The following is an 18,228-nucleotide window of genomic DNA, read 5'->3' on the forward strand; positions in this document are numbered from 1 at the left end:
TTATTCAATAATTGTTTAAAGTTGAGTAGATGTATCTTTTTATCATCATTTGCATCATGTAATCAAATATACCTGGTATACTAAGACCTTGTTTTCTAATTTAAAATATTTTTTCAATGTTTATAATTTTATTATGATGTTCATGATATGCGATATATATTAGTGAAAGTAATGCTAGGGTCAACCTAGATAAGTAGTTATAACTCACTACCTATTTTCCCTAGCCATACAACCATGCCACATCAGCAAGCCATGCATGCAAGTTATACTACTTTGTATTTTTGTACTCCCTTCGTTTCTTTTTAGTCTGCATATAAATTTTGGTCAAAGTCAATTTTTGTAAAGTTTGACTAACTTTATAAGAAAAATATCAACAATCAAAGTATGAAATCGATATTATTAGATGCATCATGAAATGAATTTTCATAGCATATAGCTTTAGTATTGTAGATGTTAAACTTTTGATATAAATTTGGTCAAATTTTGCATAGTTTGACTCCAAACAAATCTTATACGCAAAGTAAAAAGAAACGAAGAGAGCATGTCCATGCAACGCTGCCATACCACATTATTTGGTTGCACTAAGTTTTGTGCTTGGACACAGTCTATGTATTTGACGCTTGAAGCATACATATATGGTTCATCTTTCATTGTTTTATATAAATGACACTGTTTTAGCTGCAATCTAATTTTCTCTCTCCTTCATGCATGCTTTTGTTAGATGCTTCAATTTTTTAACGTTCCTAAAGTGTATATCAAGAAGTACTCTTATGTTTTATTTCCAGTAATTATAATTTTTACATATCACCTAATAGCGGGACGAGGCATTTCAACTCTCGGGTGCATCTGCACCCGTGGGTGAATAGCAAATTCAAAGTAACAGGGGGAAAATTCAAAAAATATGATATGTTTTTCGATTTCTTATGCTATGTTTTTGAAGTTACTATTCACCAGGTGCAGATGAGCCTAACTCGGAATTGAATATTCATCGATAAAGCATTTATTTTAACAAGATTACCGCGGCAAATGCGTAGAGTATTATCTCTGTTTGTCCCATGACAAAATAAGATCTATACACTAATATAATCTTATATTATGGGACGGAGGAGAGAGTAGTTTATCCAAACAACTTCAGACTTTATTAATAAACTTAAACTATAAAGAAACACCTCATACTTTTAGTCAGTTGCTCGGGGAGAACCCAAATTGGGTGAGCATTTGTGCAAAACCACTCCACCGGAGGGGCTGAAAGGCAATTAAGGCAGCCATTTATGCATACGCACACGCGACCCTGGTGATCCTATGCGGCCTCGTGCTCTCCCCTCCCCTCTCTTTCCTCTGACTTCTTCGCCCCCTCCTTCTCCAGTCCTCGCCTCCTCCTCCTCCTCCTCGTCCTCTCCTCCCCCGCACTGACCCGACCCGACCTGACTGACTCGCTCGCTTCGCTTCCAAGTTCCAATGGCGACGCAACTGCTTACCTCACGCCGCGCGCCACGCGCCTGAGCACCAACCGGCCGTCATCGCCCCCGGCCGCCCCGTGCGCCCCGGACGAAGAACACATGGCCGCGCCGGGCCTGGACGAGGTCATGGCCTTCCTCACCGACCACGGCTTCGCCAGCACCGCCTCCGCGCTCCGGGACGACGTGCTGGGCCGCGCCGCCGACGGGGAGCCCGGGCCCGCCGCCGCATTAGATCCCCAGCTCCCGCCCCTCCGTATGTCGGCCTCGGGCGCCGGCCTGCCGCCGCCTGCCAGCCCCGGCTCCAGCTCCGGCTCGGCGTCCTCCTCCGCCTTCGTCAGCATGCGCTCATCGCCCTCAGGTAGTCACGCCGTAAGTCCTTTTTCCGTTTCCGTTAAACCCCTCCTCCTCCAGGTCCCTCTCTGTTTCCGTCGCTGGCGGTTGCGCTTTGCACCGCGAAATCTCGATCCGTGCGCCGATATTTCGGTGGCTTTGAGAACAATTCCAAGCCTCTGGTTCGACCCAATATGTTTCTTCTTGGAAGATTTTCATACTTACTGTCAAAGAATTGAAATTGATCCTGGGGGACTGGTTAAACCCCTCCCTCGGTTCGGCCCATCATCGACGCCTGCCACAAAATTCTATCTCCCCGCCTAGTCCAGTGCTCTGTTCTCCTAATTCTAGGAAATTTTATCATAATTCTGACCCAGAATTTGATGTTTCTGTTTCTTGGATCAGGCCTGCTGAACCCTTATGGCGTGTGGTCGTCGCAGCACTCGCTGTCAGACGCGTCGTCATCTGAGATGGAGTTCGGCACAGCACGCCAGTACGACACCACCGACCTCTTCTTCCAGGAAGGCTGGCTCTACGACGACCACATCTTCCATACCAAGCCGGGCGACAGAGACAAGGAGGAGGACAAGTTTGTTCTCGGCGCTCAGGGCGGCCCAGGACCGGCAGAAACGTTCGTGTTTGGCCCTGGCGACTACTGCCGCCATGAACACGCCGGCAATGACGGCTGTGAGGGGTGCGCCGAGGTGTACACCTGCTCGTCACCGCTCTGCGGTTGCTGTGCCAGGGGACTAAAGAATTTTCAGGAGCTCGAGGTGCTCAGGAATTCTAGCTCTGCCGTGTATGGGAGGTACAAGATCATGGATGACCAGACAGAGATACTGGATGAGTGTGGCCCGGATGTGTTTCAGATGAAGCAGAGTGGGGATGCTGTGCTTGAGTGTGATTTGCCGACAAATTCTGGGCAAGTAGACGACCGTATGGAGCTGAATGTTGTGGAGAAGGAGCTTCAAATGCTCAGTTCATTTGATACTTATGATGATGCTGAAATTGCTGCAAGTAAGTATCAGTACTCCATTTGTTGCAAATTCTATGGTACTACTAGTATAATGTAAAGTTTCTCCTCTTAAATCACTTATTCGAATGAAGACAGTTTGAAATTGTTTACTGGATTTAATGTAGAGGGGGAGTGGGAATAAATTACAATATCTAAAAGGTTGGGTACTGTAGAGATTTCCAGGTTGAATTGTAAATACCTGAATCTCTGCTGCCATTTTGCAAATATGCAAGGCAGGGAAAATGTTATACTAGCCAGTGACGGCCATTTTCAGTAACATTTTCAGAGCTGCAAATAATCAAGGAGCAAATTTTGTTGCTGTCCAATGCTTATAAGCACTAACGCATGGGTCATGTAGTGCCTGTTATCCACTTTACTGTCTAAAGGTTTTCCTTTGCTTGCTTGCTGTTTGTTTCGGTTCTAATTTCAAATGTTTACCGTCTTGCATAGGTCCAGTACAGGTGCGCCATGTCACTGATAATGTAGAGTTGGATTATAACAATGAAAGCAATCTGAAAAGCAGCAGTGATAAAGAATATCTGAAAGAGAGTTATAGCTTGCATCCTTTCCCTGAGACTGATGATTATGATGACACTTACGAGTTTGAAGATGTTGGGCCATTGAATACAGATGTTCGGAAATCTGCTACACTTATAGCTGAGAAAGAAGATCCAGAGTCAAACATTGATCAGGCCGTCTCTAATTTCCATCAGGAATACGAGGTATTTGAATTGAGAATTGTCCACCGCAAGAACAGGTTCACATCAAATCTTTTTTTTCTTTCTTTAGTTGTTGTTCTAGAAATAATACATATGCTTATATGGTATGCATCCATTGCAGAACTGGCTTTGAAGCAAATAAAGATTTTCCCATTGTCTTGAATTCAGTCATAGCAGGAAGATATTATGTTACTGAATATCTTGGCTCGGCTGCATTCAGCAAGGTTGTCCAAGCACATGATCTTCAGACAGGAATAGATATTTGCCTAAAAATAATAAAAAATGATAAGGATTTCTTCGATCAGAGTTTGGATGAGATAAAACTGCTGAAGTTTGTGAATAAATACGATCCATCAGATGAGCATCATGTACTGCGGCTCTATGACTACTTCTATCATCAGGTATACTCACTTGAGGGAGGGGCAGTTGGCTAAGATACCCATTTTCTGTCAACTCCATACTGCAAACTAGTACTTGATTGTTTGGAATATAAGAAGATATTTAAGGGACTTGGTCCTTATGAATATCTCAAAAGATGTACTGTAGCAACATACTTCATTTGCTTGCAGGCATGCGTTTGATTGTCGAGCCTAGTAAACATTTTTCCTTTCGCATTCTACCTTGCATAAAGCTGATTGCTGACAGTAAACAAATATTGGCAGGAACATCTTTTCATTGTCACTGAATTACTGCGAGCAAATCTGTATGAGTTTCAGAAATATAACCAGGATTCTGGTGGTGACTTGTACTTTACATTTCCTAGGATACAGGTATGTTGAATTGACATTTACCAGATATTCTGTATTACTGTGACATTCTCTGAGAATCCCTTAATGCAATAATTATGCATGCACATAAGAACATGCCACCTGTACGCCGCACCTTATTTGTTGGCATATTGTGCTTAAACTTAGAATTAAAATATGTACTCCAAACTTATTGTTTTCGTAAAAAGATAAAGTTGTTTATATGATTAACAGATTGAGCACAGTTATAATTCACTCATGAAAGTTAGGAGTTCTGGTGAAACAAAATTGTCCCTTTCTTTCAGGCAATTGCTCGCCAATGCTTAGAAGCTTTGGTATATTTGCACCATTTAAGGATCATTCATTGTGACCTAAAGCCAGAGAATATCCTTATCAAGAGCTACAGCAGGTGTGAAATTAAGGTCATCGATCTTGGAAGTAGTTGCTTCTTGACAGACAGCTTATGCCTGTATGTCCAGTCACGTTCTTATCGAGCTCCCGAGGTCATTCTGGGCCTGCCATATGATCAGAGGATTGACATTTGGTCTCTTGGTTGCATCCTTGCTGAACTGTACACTGGTGAAGTAAGTAGTTCTTTTGCTGAGTTGATAATTTGAATTTTGTACATAGATTAAGATCTTACTATGATAATAAGCACATAATGGTCGATGGTTGGTCATATTAGTAGATTGATCTTATGGAGATTGCAATACATGGACTTCATAGTATACTAGCATGTCCATATTCTTTATTTTTCAAATATATGTAAATCTGTGGTCCTCCAAAAGCAGAGTGAGTAAAATAGAGCTTGAAAATCTATGGAAATATATAGCTCCAACCAGAGATGTATATGGTAGGTGTTTTTGTTTCTGTCTTGGAGGACGTGGATAGTCTTTTTATCTTATATAACCTCAACTCACACAAACACAAAGCACAATGGTGTGCTTCTAGTTGTTTTACCATTTAAAAGCAGCAAATCATCTTCTCATAAAACTCATAATGTTGACTCTTGCACATGACAGGTACTATTTCCTAATGAGCCAGTGTCCATGATGCTTGCCCGAATGATCGGGATAATTGGTCCAATAGACATGGAAATGTTAGAGTTGGGACAGGAAACACATAAATATTTCACCGATGATTATGGCCTTTTCACCAAGAATGAGGTACACTTCATTTCATGTTTGCTGTTTCAAGCCCCTATCAGTCAAATGCATTAAAAGTATTCGATAACCACTCGATCTTAATATCGTGGATAGTAAAAACTAAAAAACTTGGACTTACCGTCCTTATCTGTATCCAGGAGACAGGTCAATTAGAGGAGTTAGTCCCAGAGAAGTCTTCTTTGCGACATCACTTGCGATGCCCTGATCCGCAGTTTGTGGATTTTCTATCTTATCTGCTGCAAATAAACCCCAGGAAGAGACCAACAGCCAGCGAAGCGCTCGAGCATCCGTGGCTTTCATCCGAGTACTAATCTGGGGCCAGCCACTCCTTTCTTCTGCTTCAGGGGTGATTTGCTCACGTTATAAGGATGAAGTTTCGGTACTCCTTTTGTGAAGCCTTCTTCTAAAAACTTGTAAAAAAAGAGTGGTTTTCTGAGAGTTCCATGTGGCATGAAACGTTGCTGTTTCCTTGAGGTGTAGAGGGTCTTTGCCCTTTTGGCTGTAGGCTTTGTTGAACTGGCCTGTGGCCCGGTTTCTTGGTTGGTGTCGGTCTTTCAGGGCAATTCTCGGAGTGGAAGCCCTGCTGATTCATGCGTGTATGTAAATATGAGGAAAATTTCCATGTGTGTCTGTACAGCTGAAACTTACACTTGTAATCTATGTGATTCATCAGTGAAAATTTAAGATACAAAAATAATTGTCCAGTGTTTGATAAGGACATCTACAACGCCGTGCATCGAATCGGACACACCAAACATCGGCGGACAATGGTAGTGGAGCCGGCCATCAACCTGGTGCACCACATGTCCGCTCCGGGTCCGGCCTCCTCCACCTCCATTTGATGCATACATAGATCAATAGCAACTCAGTGACAATGTTCATATGCATCATTCAGATGCAGAGGCTGGGGCATACCCCTTTTTTGAAAAAAAATATATGCAATCACAACTAAAAAGCATTGGATCAACAAGTTTTTACATCCAACCGATCTAAAAAGAGTCAAGGAAGGAAAAAGACGTCAATTTTTGCCTCCTAGTTCAGCTTTCCGTGTCAAATTCTTCACTCCTCGTCTGGCTCCTCCGAAGCATCTGAGTAGCGCTCCAATATGCTAGCATGATATGCTTGCACAATGTTCGCCGCATAGAATCCAAGTCCGACATCTTCATGGTCAACATCTTGGCATCAATCTTCTTCTCTTGGAGCTTGATCTTCTTAGCTTGCGCCTCCATGAACTTGTCAAACCTCTTGGTCTTCTTTTCCTCCTTTGCATCATTGTGCTTGATGTATGCCTACTCCTTCTTTGCCATGATGTCCTTGAACCTCTTCGTCATCTTGGCCGCCGTCTCTTTTCGCTTCTCCTTCTCCCGTCGTCCTCCTAGTACTTTCTGCCCCAATTCCTACCTATCCTTTTGGCGGGAGCAAGGACTCCTTTTGTTGGATCACCATATTTATCTACATTGGGCATGATGCGGTTTTGACGGAATTGACGACAACATTAAGCCACTTGAGGCGCACATTCAACTTCAATCAACAATGTATGAAGAGGAAGTGCTTCTTTTTTGTCCTAAACAACAATGTGCATGCACTGACCGACCTAGGAAGAAAAATACATGATCAACAAGTTGCATATCCGGCCAAATGACCAACACCCAGAGCATATCCGGCCAAATGACTAACGCACATAGAGCAACAAAAGACATATGAGCTCTTGGACTGTCGCGCTACTTGGCCATCGGATTTGCAATTGTTTGTAAAAGCCGCAATACTTGCTTGCGGCCTCTTGAATGGTCGAGTAGCGCGACAATCCAAGAGCTCATATGTTTTTATCGCCGGATGTGGCACTTTTCAATTTAGCAGATCCCTACCAGGGGAACGTTGGAACGCATGGTTGCACCTGGTCCGTAGGTTGATGGATGTTCACCTATCCGATCAGGCGGATACAATACGCTGGAAGTTAACCATGAATGGAATTTTCTCAGTGAAATCCATGTATTCAGACCTCATTGATTCCGAGCCATTGTTGAGGTATTTGCACATTTGGAAGATTAAAGTTCCGCTTCGAATTAAAATCTTTATGTGGTTCGTCCATAAAAAAGTCATTCTAACCAAAGATAACTTGGTGAAAAAGGAATTGGGTTGGTAACTCCAGGTGCTGTTTTTCTGATCTAAATGAAACGATTAAATACCTCTTTCTCGAATGTCCTCTTGCAAAATTATTATGGCGATCAATTCATATAGCTTTTAACATTCATCCCCCAAAGAACATAAACACGTTATTTGGAACGTGGCTTAATGGAATGGACATACACATAGCTAAACATATTCGGATTGGAATATGTGCATTATTTTGGGCTATATGGAACACTAGAATGATATGATTTTTAAAGGGACAAAATTCAATAATTTTTTGCAGATTATCTACAGAGTTACATTTTGGATCCGTATGTGGTCCTTACTCACTCATGCGGACTTCAGGGAGCCTATGGTTATTTGGTGCAACCGCTGGGAGACGGTAGCACTGAAGGAAATATGCCCTAGAGGCAATAATAAAGTTATTATTTATTTCCTTATATCATGATAAATGTTTATTATTCATGCTAGAATTGTATTAACCGGAAACATAATACATGTGTGAATACATAGACAAACAGAGTGTCACTAGTATGCCTCTACTAGCTCGTTGATCAAAGATGGTTATGTTTCCTAACCATAGACATGAGTTGTCATTTGATTAACGGGATCACATCATTAGGAGAATGATGTGATTGACTTGACCCATTCCGTTAGCATAGCACTTGATCGTTTAGTTTGTTGCTATTGCTTTCTTCATGACTTATACATGTTCCTATGACTATGAGATTATGCAACTCCCGTTTACCGGAGAAACACTTTATGTGCGACCAAACGTCACAACGTAACTGGGTGATTATAAAGGTGCTCTACAGGTGTCTCCGAAGGTCCTTGTTGGGTTGGCGTATTTCGAGATTAGGATTTGTCACTCCGGTTGTCGGAGAGGTATCTCTGGGCCCTCTCGGTAATGCACATCACTTAAGCCTTGCAAGCATTGCAACTAATGAGTTAGTTGCAGGATGATGTATTACGGAACGAGTAAAGAGACTTGCCGGTAACGAGATTGAACTAGGTATTGAGATACCGATGATCGAATCTCGGGCAAGTAACATACCGATGACAAAGGGAACAACGTATGTTATTATGCGGTCTGACCGATAAAGATCTTCGTAGAATATGTAGGAGCCAATATGGGCATCCAGGTCCCGCTATTGGTTATTGACCAGAGAGGTGTCTCGGTCATGTCTACATAGTTCTCGAACCCGTAGGGTCCGCACGCTTAACGTTCGTTGACGATATAGTACTATATGAGTTATGTATGTTGATGACCGAATGTTGTTCGGAGTCCGAGATGAGATCACGGACATGACGAGGAACTCCGGAATGGTCCGGAGATAAAGTTTGATATATGGGTTAGTAGTGTTTGATCTCCGGAAGGGTTCCGGAATTCACCGGAAGGGGTTCCGGATGTTTCCCGAAATGTTTGGGCACGAGAACACTTTATCTGGGTCAAAGGGGAAAGCCCACGAGGCTTTTGGAAAGTGCAAAAGGAAGTTTTGCAGAGACCAGAGGCTAGACGCCAGGAACCCTGGTGTCTAGGGGGTAGACGCCGGGAACCCTGGCGTCTAGCCGTGGAGTCCGAGAAGGACTCTTGCCTTTCGGGTGAAACCGACTTTGAGGAGGCTTTCACTCCAAGTTTCGACCCCAGGGCTCAACATATAAATAGATGGGTAGGGCTAGCACCAAAGACACATCAAGAAACACCAAGCCGTGTGCCGGCAACCCCGTCCCCTCTAGTTTATCCTCCGTCATAGTTTTCATAGTGCTTAGGCCAAGCCCTGCGGAGATTGTTCTTCACCAACACCGTCACCACACCGTCGTGCTGCCGGAACTCATCTACTACTTCACCCCTCTTGCTGGATCGAGAAGGCGAGGACGTCACCGAGCCGAACGTGTGCAGAACTCGAAGGTGTCGTGCTTTCGGTACTTGGATCGGTCGGACGTGAAGACGTACAACTACATCAACCGCGTTGATATAATGCTTCCGTGAACGGTCTACGAGGGTCCCTAGACAACACTTTCCCCTCTCGTTGCTATGCATCACCATGATCTTGCGTGTGCGTAGGAATTTTTTTGAAATTACTACGTTCCCCAACAGTGGCATCCGAGCCTAGGTTTTATGCGTTGATGTTATGCACGAGTAGAACACAAGTGAGTTGTGGGTGATATAAGTCATACTGCTTACCAGCATGTCATACTTTGGTTCGGCGGTATTGTTGGATGAAGCGGCCCGGACCGACATTACGCGTATGCTTACGCAAGACTGGTTCTACCGACGTGCTTTGCACACAGGTGGCTGGCGGGTGTCAGTTTCTCCAACTATAGTTGAACCGAGTGTGGCTACGCCCGGTCCTTGCGAAGGTTAAAACAACACCAACTTGACAAACTATCGTTGTGGTTTTGATGCGTAGGTAAGAAGGGTTCTTGCTAAGCCCGTAGCAGCCACGTAAAACTTGCAACAACAAAGTAGAGGACGTCTAACTTGTTTTTGTCGGTCATGTTGTGATGTGATATGGTCAAGACATGATACTAAATTTTATTGTATGAGATGATCATGTTTTGTAACCGAGTTATCGGCAACTGGCAGGAGCCATATGGTTGTCGCTTTATTGTATGCAATGCAATCGTGCTGTAATGCTTTACTTTATCACTAAGCGGTAGCGATAGTCGTGGAAGCATAAGATTGGCAAGACGACAACGATGCTACGATGGAGATCAAGGTGTCACGCCGGTGACGATGGTGATCATGACGGTACTTCGGAGATCGAGATCACAAGTACAAGATGATGATGGCCATATCATATCACTTATATTGATTGCATGTGATGTTTATCTTTTATGCATCTTATCTTGCTTTGATTGACGATAGCATTATAAGATGATCCCTCACTAAATTATCAAAGTATAAGTGTTCTCCCTGAGTATGCACCGTTGCGAAAGTTCTTCGTGCTGAGACACCACGTGATGATCGGGTGTGATAGGCTCTACGTTCAAATACAACGGGTGCAAAACAGTTGCACATGCGGAATACTCAGGTTAAACTTAACGAGCCTAGCATATAACAGATATGGCCTCGGAACACGGAGACCGAAAGGTCGAGCATGAATCATATAGTAGATATGATCAACATAGTGATGTTCACCATTGAAACTACTCCATCTCACGTGATGATCGGACATGGTTTAGTTGATTTGGATCACGTGATCACTTAGAGGATTAGAGGGATGTCTATCTAAGTGGGAGTTCTTAAGTAATATGATTAATTGAACTTTAATTTATCATGAACTTAGTCCTGGTAGTATTAGCATATCTATGTTGTAGATCAATAGCTCGCGTTTAGCTCCCCTGTTTTATTTTTGATATGTTCCTAGAGAAAACTAAGTTGAAAGATGTTAGTAGCAATGATGTGGATTGGATCCATGATCTGAGGTTTATCCTCATTGCTGCACAGAAGAATTATGTCTTTGATGCACCGCTAGGTGACAAACCTATTGCAGGAGCAGATGCAGATGTTATGAACATTTGACTAGCTCAATATGATGACTACTTGATAGTTTAGTGCACCATACTTAAACGGCTTAGAATCGGGACTTCAAAGACGTTTTGAACGTCATGGACCATATGAGATGTTCCAGGAGTTGAAGTTAATATTTCAAGCAAATACCCGAGTTGAGAGATATGAAGTTTCCAACAAGTTCTATAGCTAAAAGATGGAGGAGAATAGCTCAAGCAGTGAGCATGTGCTCAGATTGTCTGGGTACTACAATCGCTTGAATCAAGTGGGAGTTAATCTTCCAAATAAAATAGTGATTGACAGAATTCTCTAGTCACCATCACCAAGTTAGTAGAACTTCGTGATGAACTATGATATGCAAGGGATAACGGAAACAATTCCCAAGCTCTTCGTAATGCTGAAATCGACGAAGGTAGAAATCAAGAAAAATATCAAGTGTTGATGGTAGACAAGACCACTAGTTTCAAGAAAAGGGCAAAGGGAAGAAGGGGAACTTCAAGAAGAACGGCAAGCAAGTTGCTGCTCAAGTGAAGAAGCCCAAGTCTGGTCCTAAGCCTGAGACTAAGTGCTTCTACTGCAAAGGGACTGGTCACTAGAAGCGGAACTGCCCCAAGTATTTGGCGGATAAGAAGGATGGCAAAGTGAACAAAGGTATATTTGATATACAGATTATTGATGTGTATTTTACTAGTGTTCGTAGCAACCCCTCGGTATTTGATACTGGTTCAGTTGTTAAGAGTAGTAACTCGAAACGGGAGTTGCAGAATGAACATAGACTAGTTAAGGGTGAAGTGACGATGTGTGTTGGAAGTGGTTCTAAGATTGATATGATCATCATCGCACACTCCCTATACTTTTGGGATTAGGTTGAACCTAAATAAGTGTTATTTGGTGTTTGCGTTGAGCATGAATATGATTTGATCATGTTTATTGCAATACGGTTATTCATTTAAGTAAGAGAATAAATTGTTGTTCTGTTTATATGAATAAAACCTTATATGGTTACACACCCAATGAAAATGGTTCGTTGGATCTCGATCGTAGTGATACACATATTCATAATATTGAAACCAAAAGATGCAAAGTTAATAATGATGGTGCAATTTATTTGTGGCACTACCGTTTAGGTCATATTGATGTAAAGCGCATGAAGAAAATCCATGCTGATGGGTTTTGGAATCACTTGATTATGAATCAGTTGATGCTTGCGAACCATGCCTCATGGGCAAGATGACTAAGACTCCGTTCTCCGGAACAATGGAGCGAGCAACAGATTTGTTGGAAATCATACATACTGATGTATGTGGTCTGATGAATATTGAGGCTCGTGGCAGGTATCATTATTTTCTGATCTTCATAGATGATTTGAGCAGATATGAGTATATCTACTTGATGAAACACAAGTCTGAAACATTTGAAAAGTTCAAAGAATTTCAGAGTGAAGTGGAGAATCATCGTAACAAAAATAAAAGTTTCTACGATATGATCGCAGAAGTAAAATATTTGAGTTATGAGTTTGGCCTTTAGTTAAAAACAATGTGAAATAGTTTCACTACTCACGCCACCTGGAACACCATAGCATAATGGTGTGTCCGAACGTTATAACCGTACTTTATTAGATATGGTGCGATCTATGATGTCTCTTACCGATCTACCACTATCGTTTTGGGGTTATGAATTAGAGACAGCTGCATTCACGTTAAATAGGGCACCATCTAAATCCGTTGAGACGACACCGTATGAACTATGGTTTGACAAGAAACCTAAGCTGTCGTTTCTTAAAGTTTGAGGTTGCAATGCTTATGTGAAAAAGTTTCAACCTGATAAGCTCTAACCCAAATCGGAGAAGTGCGTCTTCATAGGATACCCAAAAGAAAATGTTGGGTACACCTTCTATCACAGATCCGAAGGCAATATATTCGTTGCTTTGAATGGATCCTTTATAGAAAGGTGTTTCTCTCGAAAGAAGTGAGTGAGAGGAAAGTAGAACTTGATGAGGTAACTGTACCTGCTCCCTTATTAGAAAGTAGTTCATCACAGAAATCTGTTCCTGTGACTACTACACCAATTAGTGAGGAAGCTAATGATGATGATCATGTAACTTCAGATCAAGTTACTACCGAACGTCGTAGGTAAACCAGAGTGAGATCCGCACCAGAGTGGTACGGTAATCCTGTTCTGGAGGTCATGTTACTTGACCATGACGAGCCTACAAACTATGAGGAAGCGATGATGAGCGTAGATTCCGCGAAATGGCTTGAGGCCATGAAATCTGAGATGAGATCCATGTATGAGAACAAAGTATGGACTTTGATTGACTTGCCCAATGATCGGCGAGCCATTGAGATTAAATGGATCTTCAAGAGGAAGACGAACGCTGATAGTAGTGTTACTATCTACAAAGCTAGAATTGTCACAAAAAGGTTTTTGACAAGTTCAAGGTGTTGACTACGATGAGAGTTTCTCACTCGTATCTATGCTTAAGTCTGTCCGAATCATGTTAGCAATTGCCGCATTTTATGAAATCTGGAAAATGGATAAATAAAACTGCATTCCTTAATGGATTTATTAAAGAAGAGTTGTATATGATGCAACCAGAAGGTTTTGTCAATCCTAAAGGTACTAACAAAATATGCAAGCTCCAGCGATCCATCTATGGACTAGTGCAAGCATCTCGGAGTTGGAATATACGCTTTGATATCAAAGCATATAGTTTTATACATACTTGCGGTGAAGCCTGTATTTACAAGAAAGTGAGTGGGAGCACTACAACATTTCTGATAAGTATATGTGAAAGACATATTGTTGATCGGAGATAATGTAGAATTATTCCGCAAAGCATAAAGGAATGTTTGAAAGGAGTTCTTTCAAAGAAAGACCTCGGTGAAGCTGCTTACATATTGATCATCAAGATCTATAGAGATAGATCAATACGCTTGATAAGTTTTTTTTCAATGAGTACATACCTTGACAAGATTTTGAAGTAGTTCAAATGGAACAGTCAAAAGGAGTTCTTGCCTGTGTTACAAGGTGTGAAGTTGAGTAAGACTCAAAACCCGACCACGGCAGAAGATAGAGAGAGAATGAAAGTCATTCCCTATGCCTCGGCCATATGTTCTATAAAGTATGCCATGCTGTGTACAAGACCTATTGTATACCCTGCCCTAAGTTTGGCAAAGGAGTACAATAGTGATCTAGGAGTAGATCACTAGACATTGGTCAAAATTATCCTTAGAGGAATAAGGATATGTTTCTCGATTATGGAGGTGACAAAAGGTTCGTCGTAAAGGGTTACGTCGATGCAAGTTTTGATATTGATCCAGATGACTCTAAGTCTCAATCTGGATACATATTGAAAGTGGGAGCAATTAGCTAGAGTAGCTCCATGCAGAGCATTGTTGACGTAGAAATTTGCAAAATACTTACGGATCTGAATCTGGCAGACCCGTTGACTAAACTTCTCTCACAAGCAAAACATGATCACACCTCAATACTCTTTGGGTGTTAATCACATAGCGATGTGAACTAGATTATTGACTCTAGTAAACCCTTTGGGTGTTGGTCATATGTCGATGTGAACTATGGGTGTTAATCACATGGTGATGTGAACCATTGATGTTAAATCACATGGCGATGTGAACTAGATTATTGACTCTAGTGCAAGTGGGAGACTGAAGGAAATATGCCCTAGAGGCAATAATAAAGTTATTATTTATTTCCTTATATCATGATAAATGTTTATTATTCATGCTAGAATTGTATTAACCAGAAACATAATACATGTGTGGATACATAGACAAACAGAGTGTCACTAGTATGCCTCTAGTAGCTCGTTGATCAAAGATGGTTATGTTTCCTAACCATAGACATGAGTTGTCATTTGATTAACGGGATCACATCATTAGGAGAATGATGTGATTGACTTGACCCATTCCGTTAGCATAGCACTTGATCGTTTAGTTTGTTGCTATTGCTTTCTTCATGACTTATACATGTTCCTATGACTATGAGATTATGCAACTCCCATTTACCGGAGGAACACTTTGTGTGTCATCAAACGTCACAACGTAACTGGGTGATTATAAAGGTGCTCTACAGGTGTCTCCGAAGGTCCTTGTTGGGTTGGCGTATTTCGAGATTAGGATTTGTCACTCCGATTGTCGGAGAGGTATCTCTGGGCCCTCTCGGTAATGCACATCACTTAAGCCTTGCAAGCATTGCAACTAATGAGTTAGTTGCGGGATGATGTATTACGGAACGAGTAAAGAGACTTGCCAGTAACGAGATTGAACTAGGTATTGAGATACCGACGATCGAATCTTAGGCAAGTAACATACCGATGACAAAGGGAACAACGTATGTTGTTATGCGGTCTGACCGATAAAGATCTTCGTAGAATATGTAGGAGCCAATATGGGCATCCAGGTCCCGCTATTGGTTATTGACCAGAGAGGTGTCTCGGTCATGTCTACATAGTTCTCGAACCCGTAGGGTCCGCACGCTTAACGTTCGTTGACGATATAATACTATATGAGTTATGTATGTTGATGACCGAATGTTGTTCGGAGTCCGAGATGAGATCACGGACATGACGAGGAACTCCGGAATGGTCCGGAGATAAAGTTTGATATATGGGATAGTAGTGTTTGATCTCCGGAAGGGTTCCGAAATTCACCGGAAGGGGTTCTGGATGTTTCCCGAAATGTTTGGGCACGAGAACACTTTATCTAGGCCAAAGGGGAAAGCCCACGAGGCTTTTGGAAAGTGCAAAAGAAAGTTTTGCGGAGACCAGAGGCTAGACGCCAGGAACCCTGGCGTCTAGGGGGTAGACGCCGGGAACCCTCGCGTCTAGCCCTGGAGTTCGAGAAGGACTCTTGCCTTTCGGGTGAAACCGACTTTGAGGAGGCTTTTACTCCAAGTTTCGACCCCAGGGCTCAACATATAAATAGAGGGGTAGGGCTAGCACCAAAGACACATCAAGAAACACCAAGTCGTGTGCCGGCAACCCCGTCCCCTCTAGTTTATCCTCCGTCATAGTTTTCGTAGTGCTTATGCGAAGCCCTGCGGAGATTGTTCTTCACCAACACCGTCACCACGCCGTCGTGCTGCCGGAGCTCATCTACTACTTCGCCCCTCTTACTGGATCGAGAAGGCGAGGACGTCACCGAGCCGAACGTGTGCAGAACTCGGAGGTGCCGTGCTTTCGGTACTTGGATCGGTCGGACGTGAAGACGTACGACTACATCAACCGTGTTGATATAACGCTTCCGCGAACGGTCTACGAGGGTCCCTAGACAACACTTTCCCCTCTCATTGCTATGCATCACCATGATCTTGCGTGTGCATAGGAATTTTGTTGAAATTACTACGTTCCCCAACAGTGGCATCTGAGCCTAGGTTTTATGCGTTGATGTTATGCACGAGTAGAACACAAGTGAGTTGTGGGCGATATAAGTCATACTGCTTACCAGCATGTCATACTTTGGTTCGGCGGTATTGTTGGATGAAGCGGCCCGGACCGACATTACGCGTACGCTTACGCAAGACTGGTTCTACCGACGTGCTTTGCACACAGGTGGCTGGCGGGTGTCAGTTTCTCCAACTATAGTTGAACCGAGTGTGGCTACGCCCGGTCCTTGCGAAGGTTAAAACAGCACCAACTTGACAAACTATCGTTGTGGTTTTGATGCGTAGGTAAGAAGGGTTCTTGCTAAGCCCGTAGCAGCCACGTAAAACTTGCAACAACAAAGTAGAGGACGTCTAACTTGTTTTTGCAGGGCATGTTGTGATGTGATATGGTCAAGACATGATACTAAATTTTATTGTATGAGATGATCATGTTTTGTAACCGAGTTATCGGCAACTGGCAGGAGCCATATGGTTGTCGCTTTATTGTATGCAATGCAATCACGCTGTAATGTTTTACTTTATCACTAAGCGGTAGCGATAGTCATGGAATTTTTTTGAAATTACTACGTTCCCCAACAAGCACGGGCTATCTTCAGCCGATTTGGGTGGCCAGCTAATAATAGACTAGGTGTGTAGGCATCGTAGCTTGTTTTTTATCGCCGGATGTGGCACTTTTCAGTTCTATGTCGCCGGATGTGACACTTTTCAGTTTTATTTTCTTTCGACTAATGCTCAGTTTATGAGCCTCTTTGAACCTTACGACTTTGTTACATTTTTATTTAATAATATGGTTGCATGCATCGATTGATGCAGAGGCCGGGGGTCATCCTTCTTTAAAAAAAACCTTGCTTGTGGCCTCTTGAATGGTGTATCATCGATTAGTGAGCGATTTCGAGCTACCTTCATGGATCACTTCTGTGTGATAGGGATCATAGTGCTTTTGCTCATGAAATCAAGCATACACACTTGTCCAAAATGTTCCACCCCCTTTTACTTCCGTGCCATGAGTCGGATCAATTCTTGTGCCCAATCACGCATCAACCAACAATTCATCATCCTTCAACTTAAAAAATTCTCCCCTCTTCTTCTTTGGACCCGCACCCGACGCCCAAATGTTGTCTGGATCACCGCCCGACTGTTGGGTGTACGTCGGCTAGGTCTACGTGGTGTCCGACATCTGGGCGTTGTTGTGTCTCTGCCTCCGGCTGGGAGTCCTCCACTTGATCGTCTTCGTGGCCTGCAATGTCATGGATCATGTTCATCAGTGCCTCTTCGTCATCCACCATCTCGCTCGGTTGAAACATTCCGGCAAACAGAGACCCGACACCGAAGGGCGAGGGAGCCGGCATCCACGAATGGACAAGTGTCGGCGACTGCGACTGAGGCTTCGTGAAGGTGTAGTCCCCGTTGAGGTCGACTTTGAACGATACTTGATGGCCAGCGGTGATGGTGGACACGGACTGATGCTGCGGACCGAGCTGCAGGGCAGCGGTGATTGCATGACACGCAACCGCGTCTTCATACGCTTTGGAGGAGGAGGTACTGGGTGACTGGCTGCCGCCAAAGTGTCCTCCCCCTTCTTTTGTTTTGTGGTGGTAGGTGTTGCATTTTGTCATGTTAACCTTGCTGGCGACCACCACCAACTTGTCCTTTCGGCTGTAGTGTGACGATGACCTTCTCGGTCGTCTCCATTGTGGCGGCGGAGGGCGAAATGGATGGGAACTAGGAGGCGGGGCCAC

The 18,228-nt window shown here is 43.1% G+C and overlaps 1 protein-coding gene across 2 annotated transcripts; it reads left to right on the forward strand.

The window, feature by feature from the left end:
- The first annotated feature begins 1,315 nt into the window (after positions 1-1,315).
- On the forward strand, positions 1,316-6,136 carry LOC119269480 (DYRK-family kinase pom1-like). 2 transcript variants are annotated; one of them, XM_037551317.1, is made up of 8 exons: positions 1,316-1,818; positions 2,196-2,807; positions 3,256-3,562; positions 3,646-3,925; positions 4,187-4,294; positions 4,576-4,854; positions 5,293-5,436; positions 5,574-6,136. In XM_037551317.1, the coding sequence occupies exons 1-8, from the start codon at positions 1,560-1,562 to the stop codon at positions 5,745-5,747; spliced, it is 2,163 nt and encodes a 720-aa protein (XP_037407214.1). In that variant the 5' UTR covers positions 1,316-1,559; the 3' UTR covers positions 5,748-6,136. The 2 variants fall into 2 exon arrangements, with proteins under 2 accessions (XP_037407214.1, XP_037407215.1); XM_037551318.1 differs by having other exon boundaries at positions 5,581-5,697.
- Positions 6,137-18,228: the final 12,092 nt, after the last annotated feature.

The sequence above is a fragment of the Triticum dicoccoides genome, chromosome 3A (genome assembly GCF_002162155.2).
Source record: "Triticum dicoccoides isolate Atlit2015 ecotype Zavitan chromosome 3A, WEW_v2.0, whole genome shotgun sequence".
NCBI classification, from domain to species: domain Eukaryota; kingdom Viridiplantae; phylum Streptophyta; class Magnoliopsida; order Poales; family Poaceae; genus Triticum; species Triticum dicoccoides.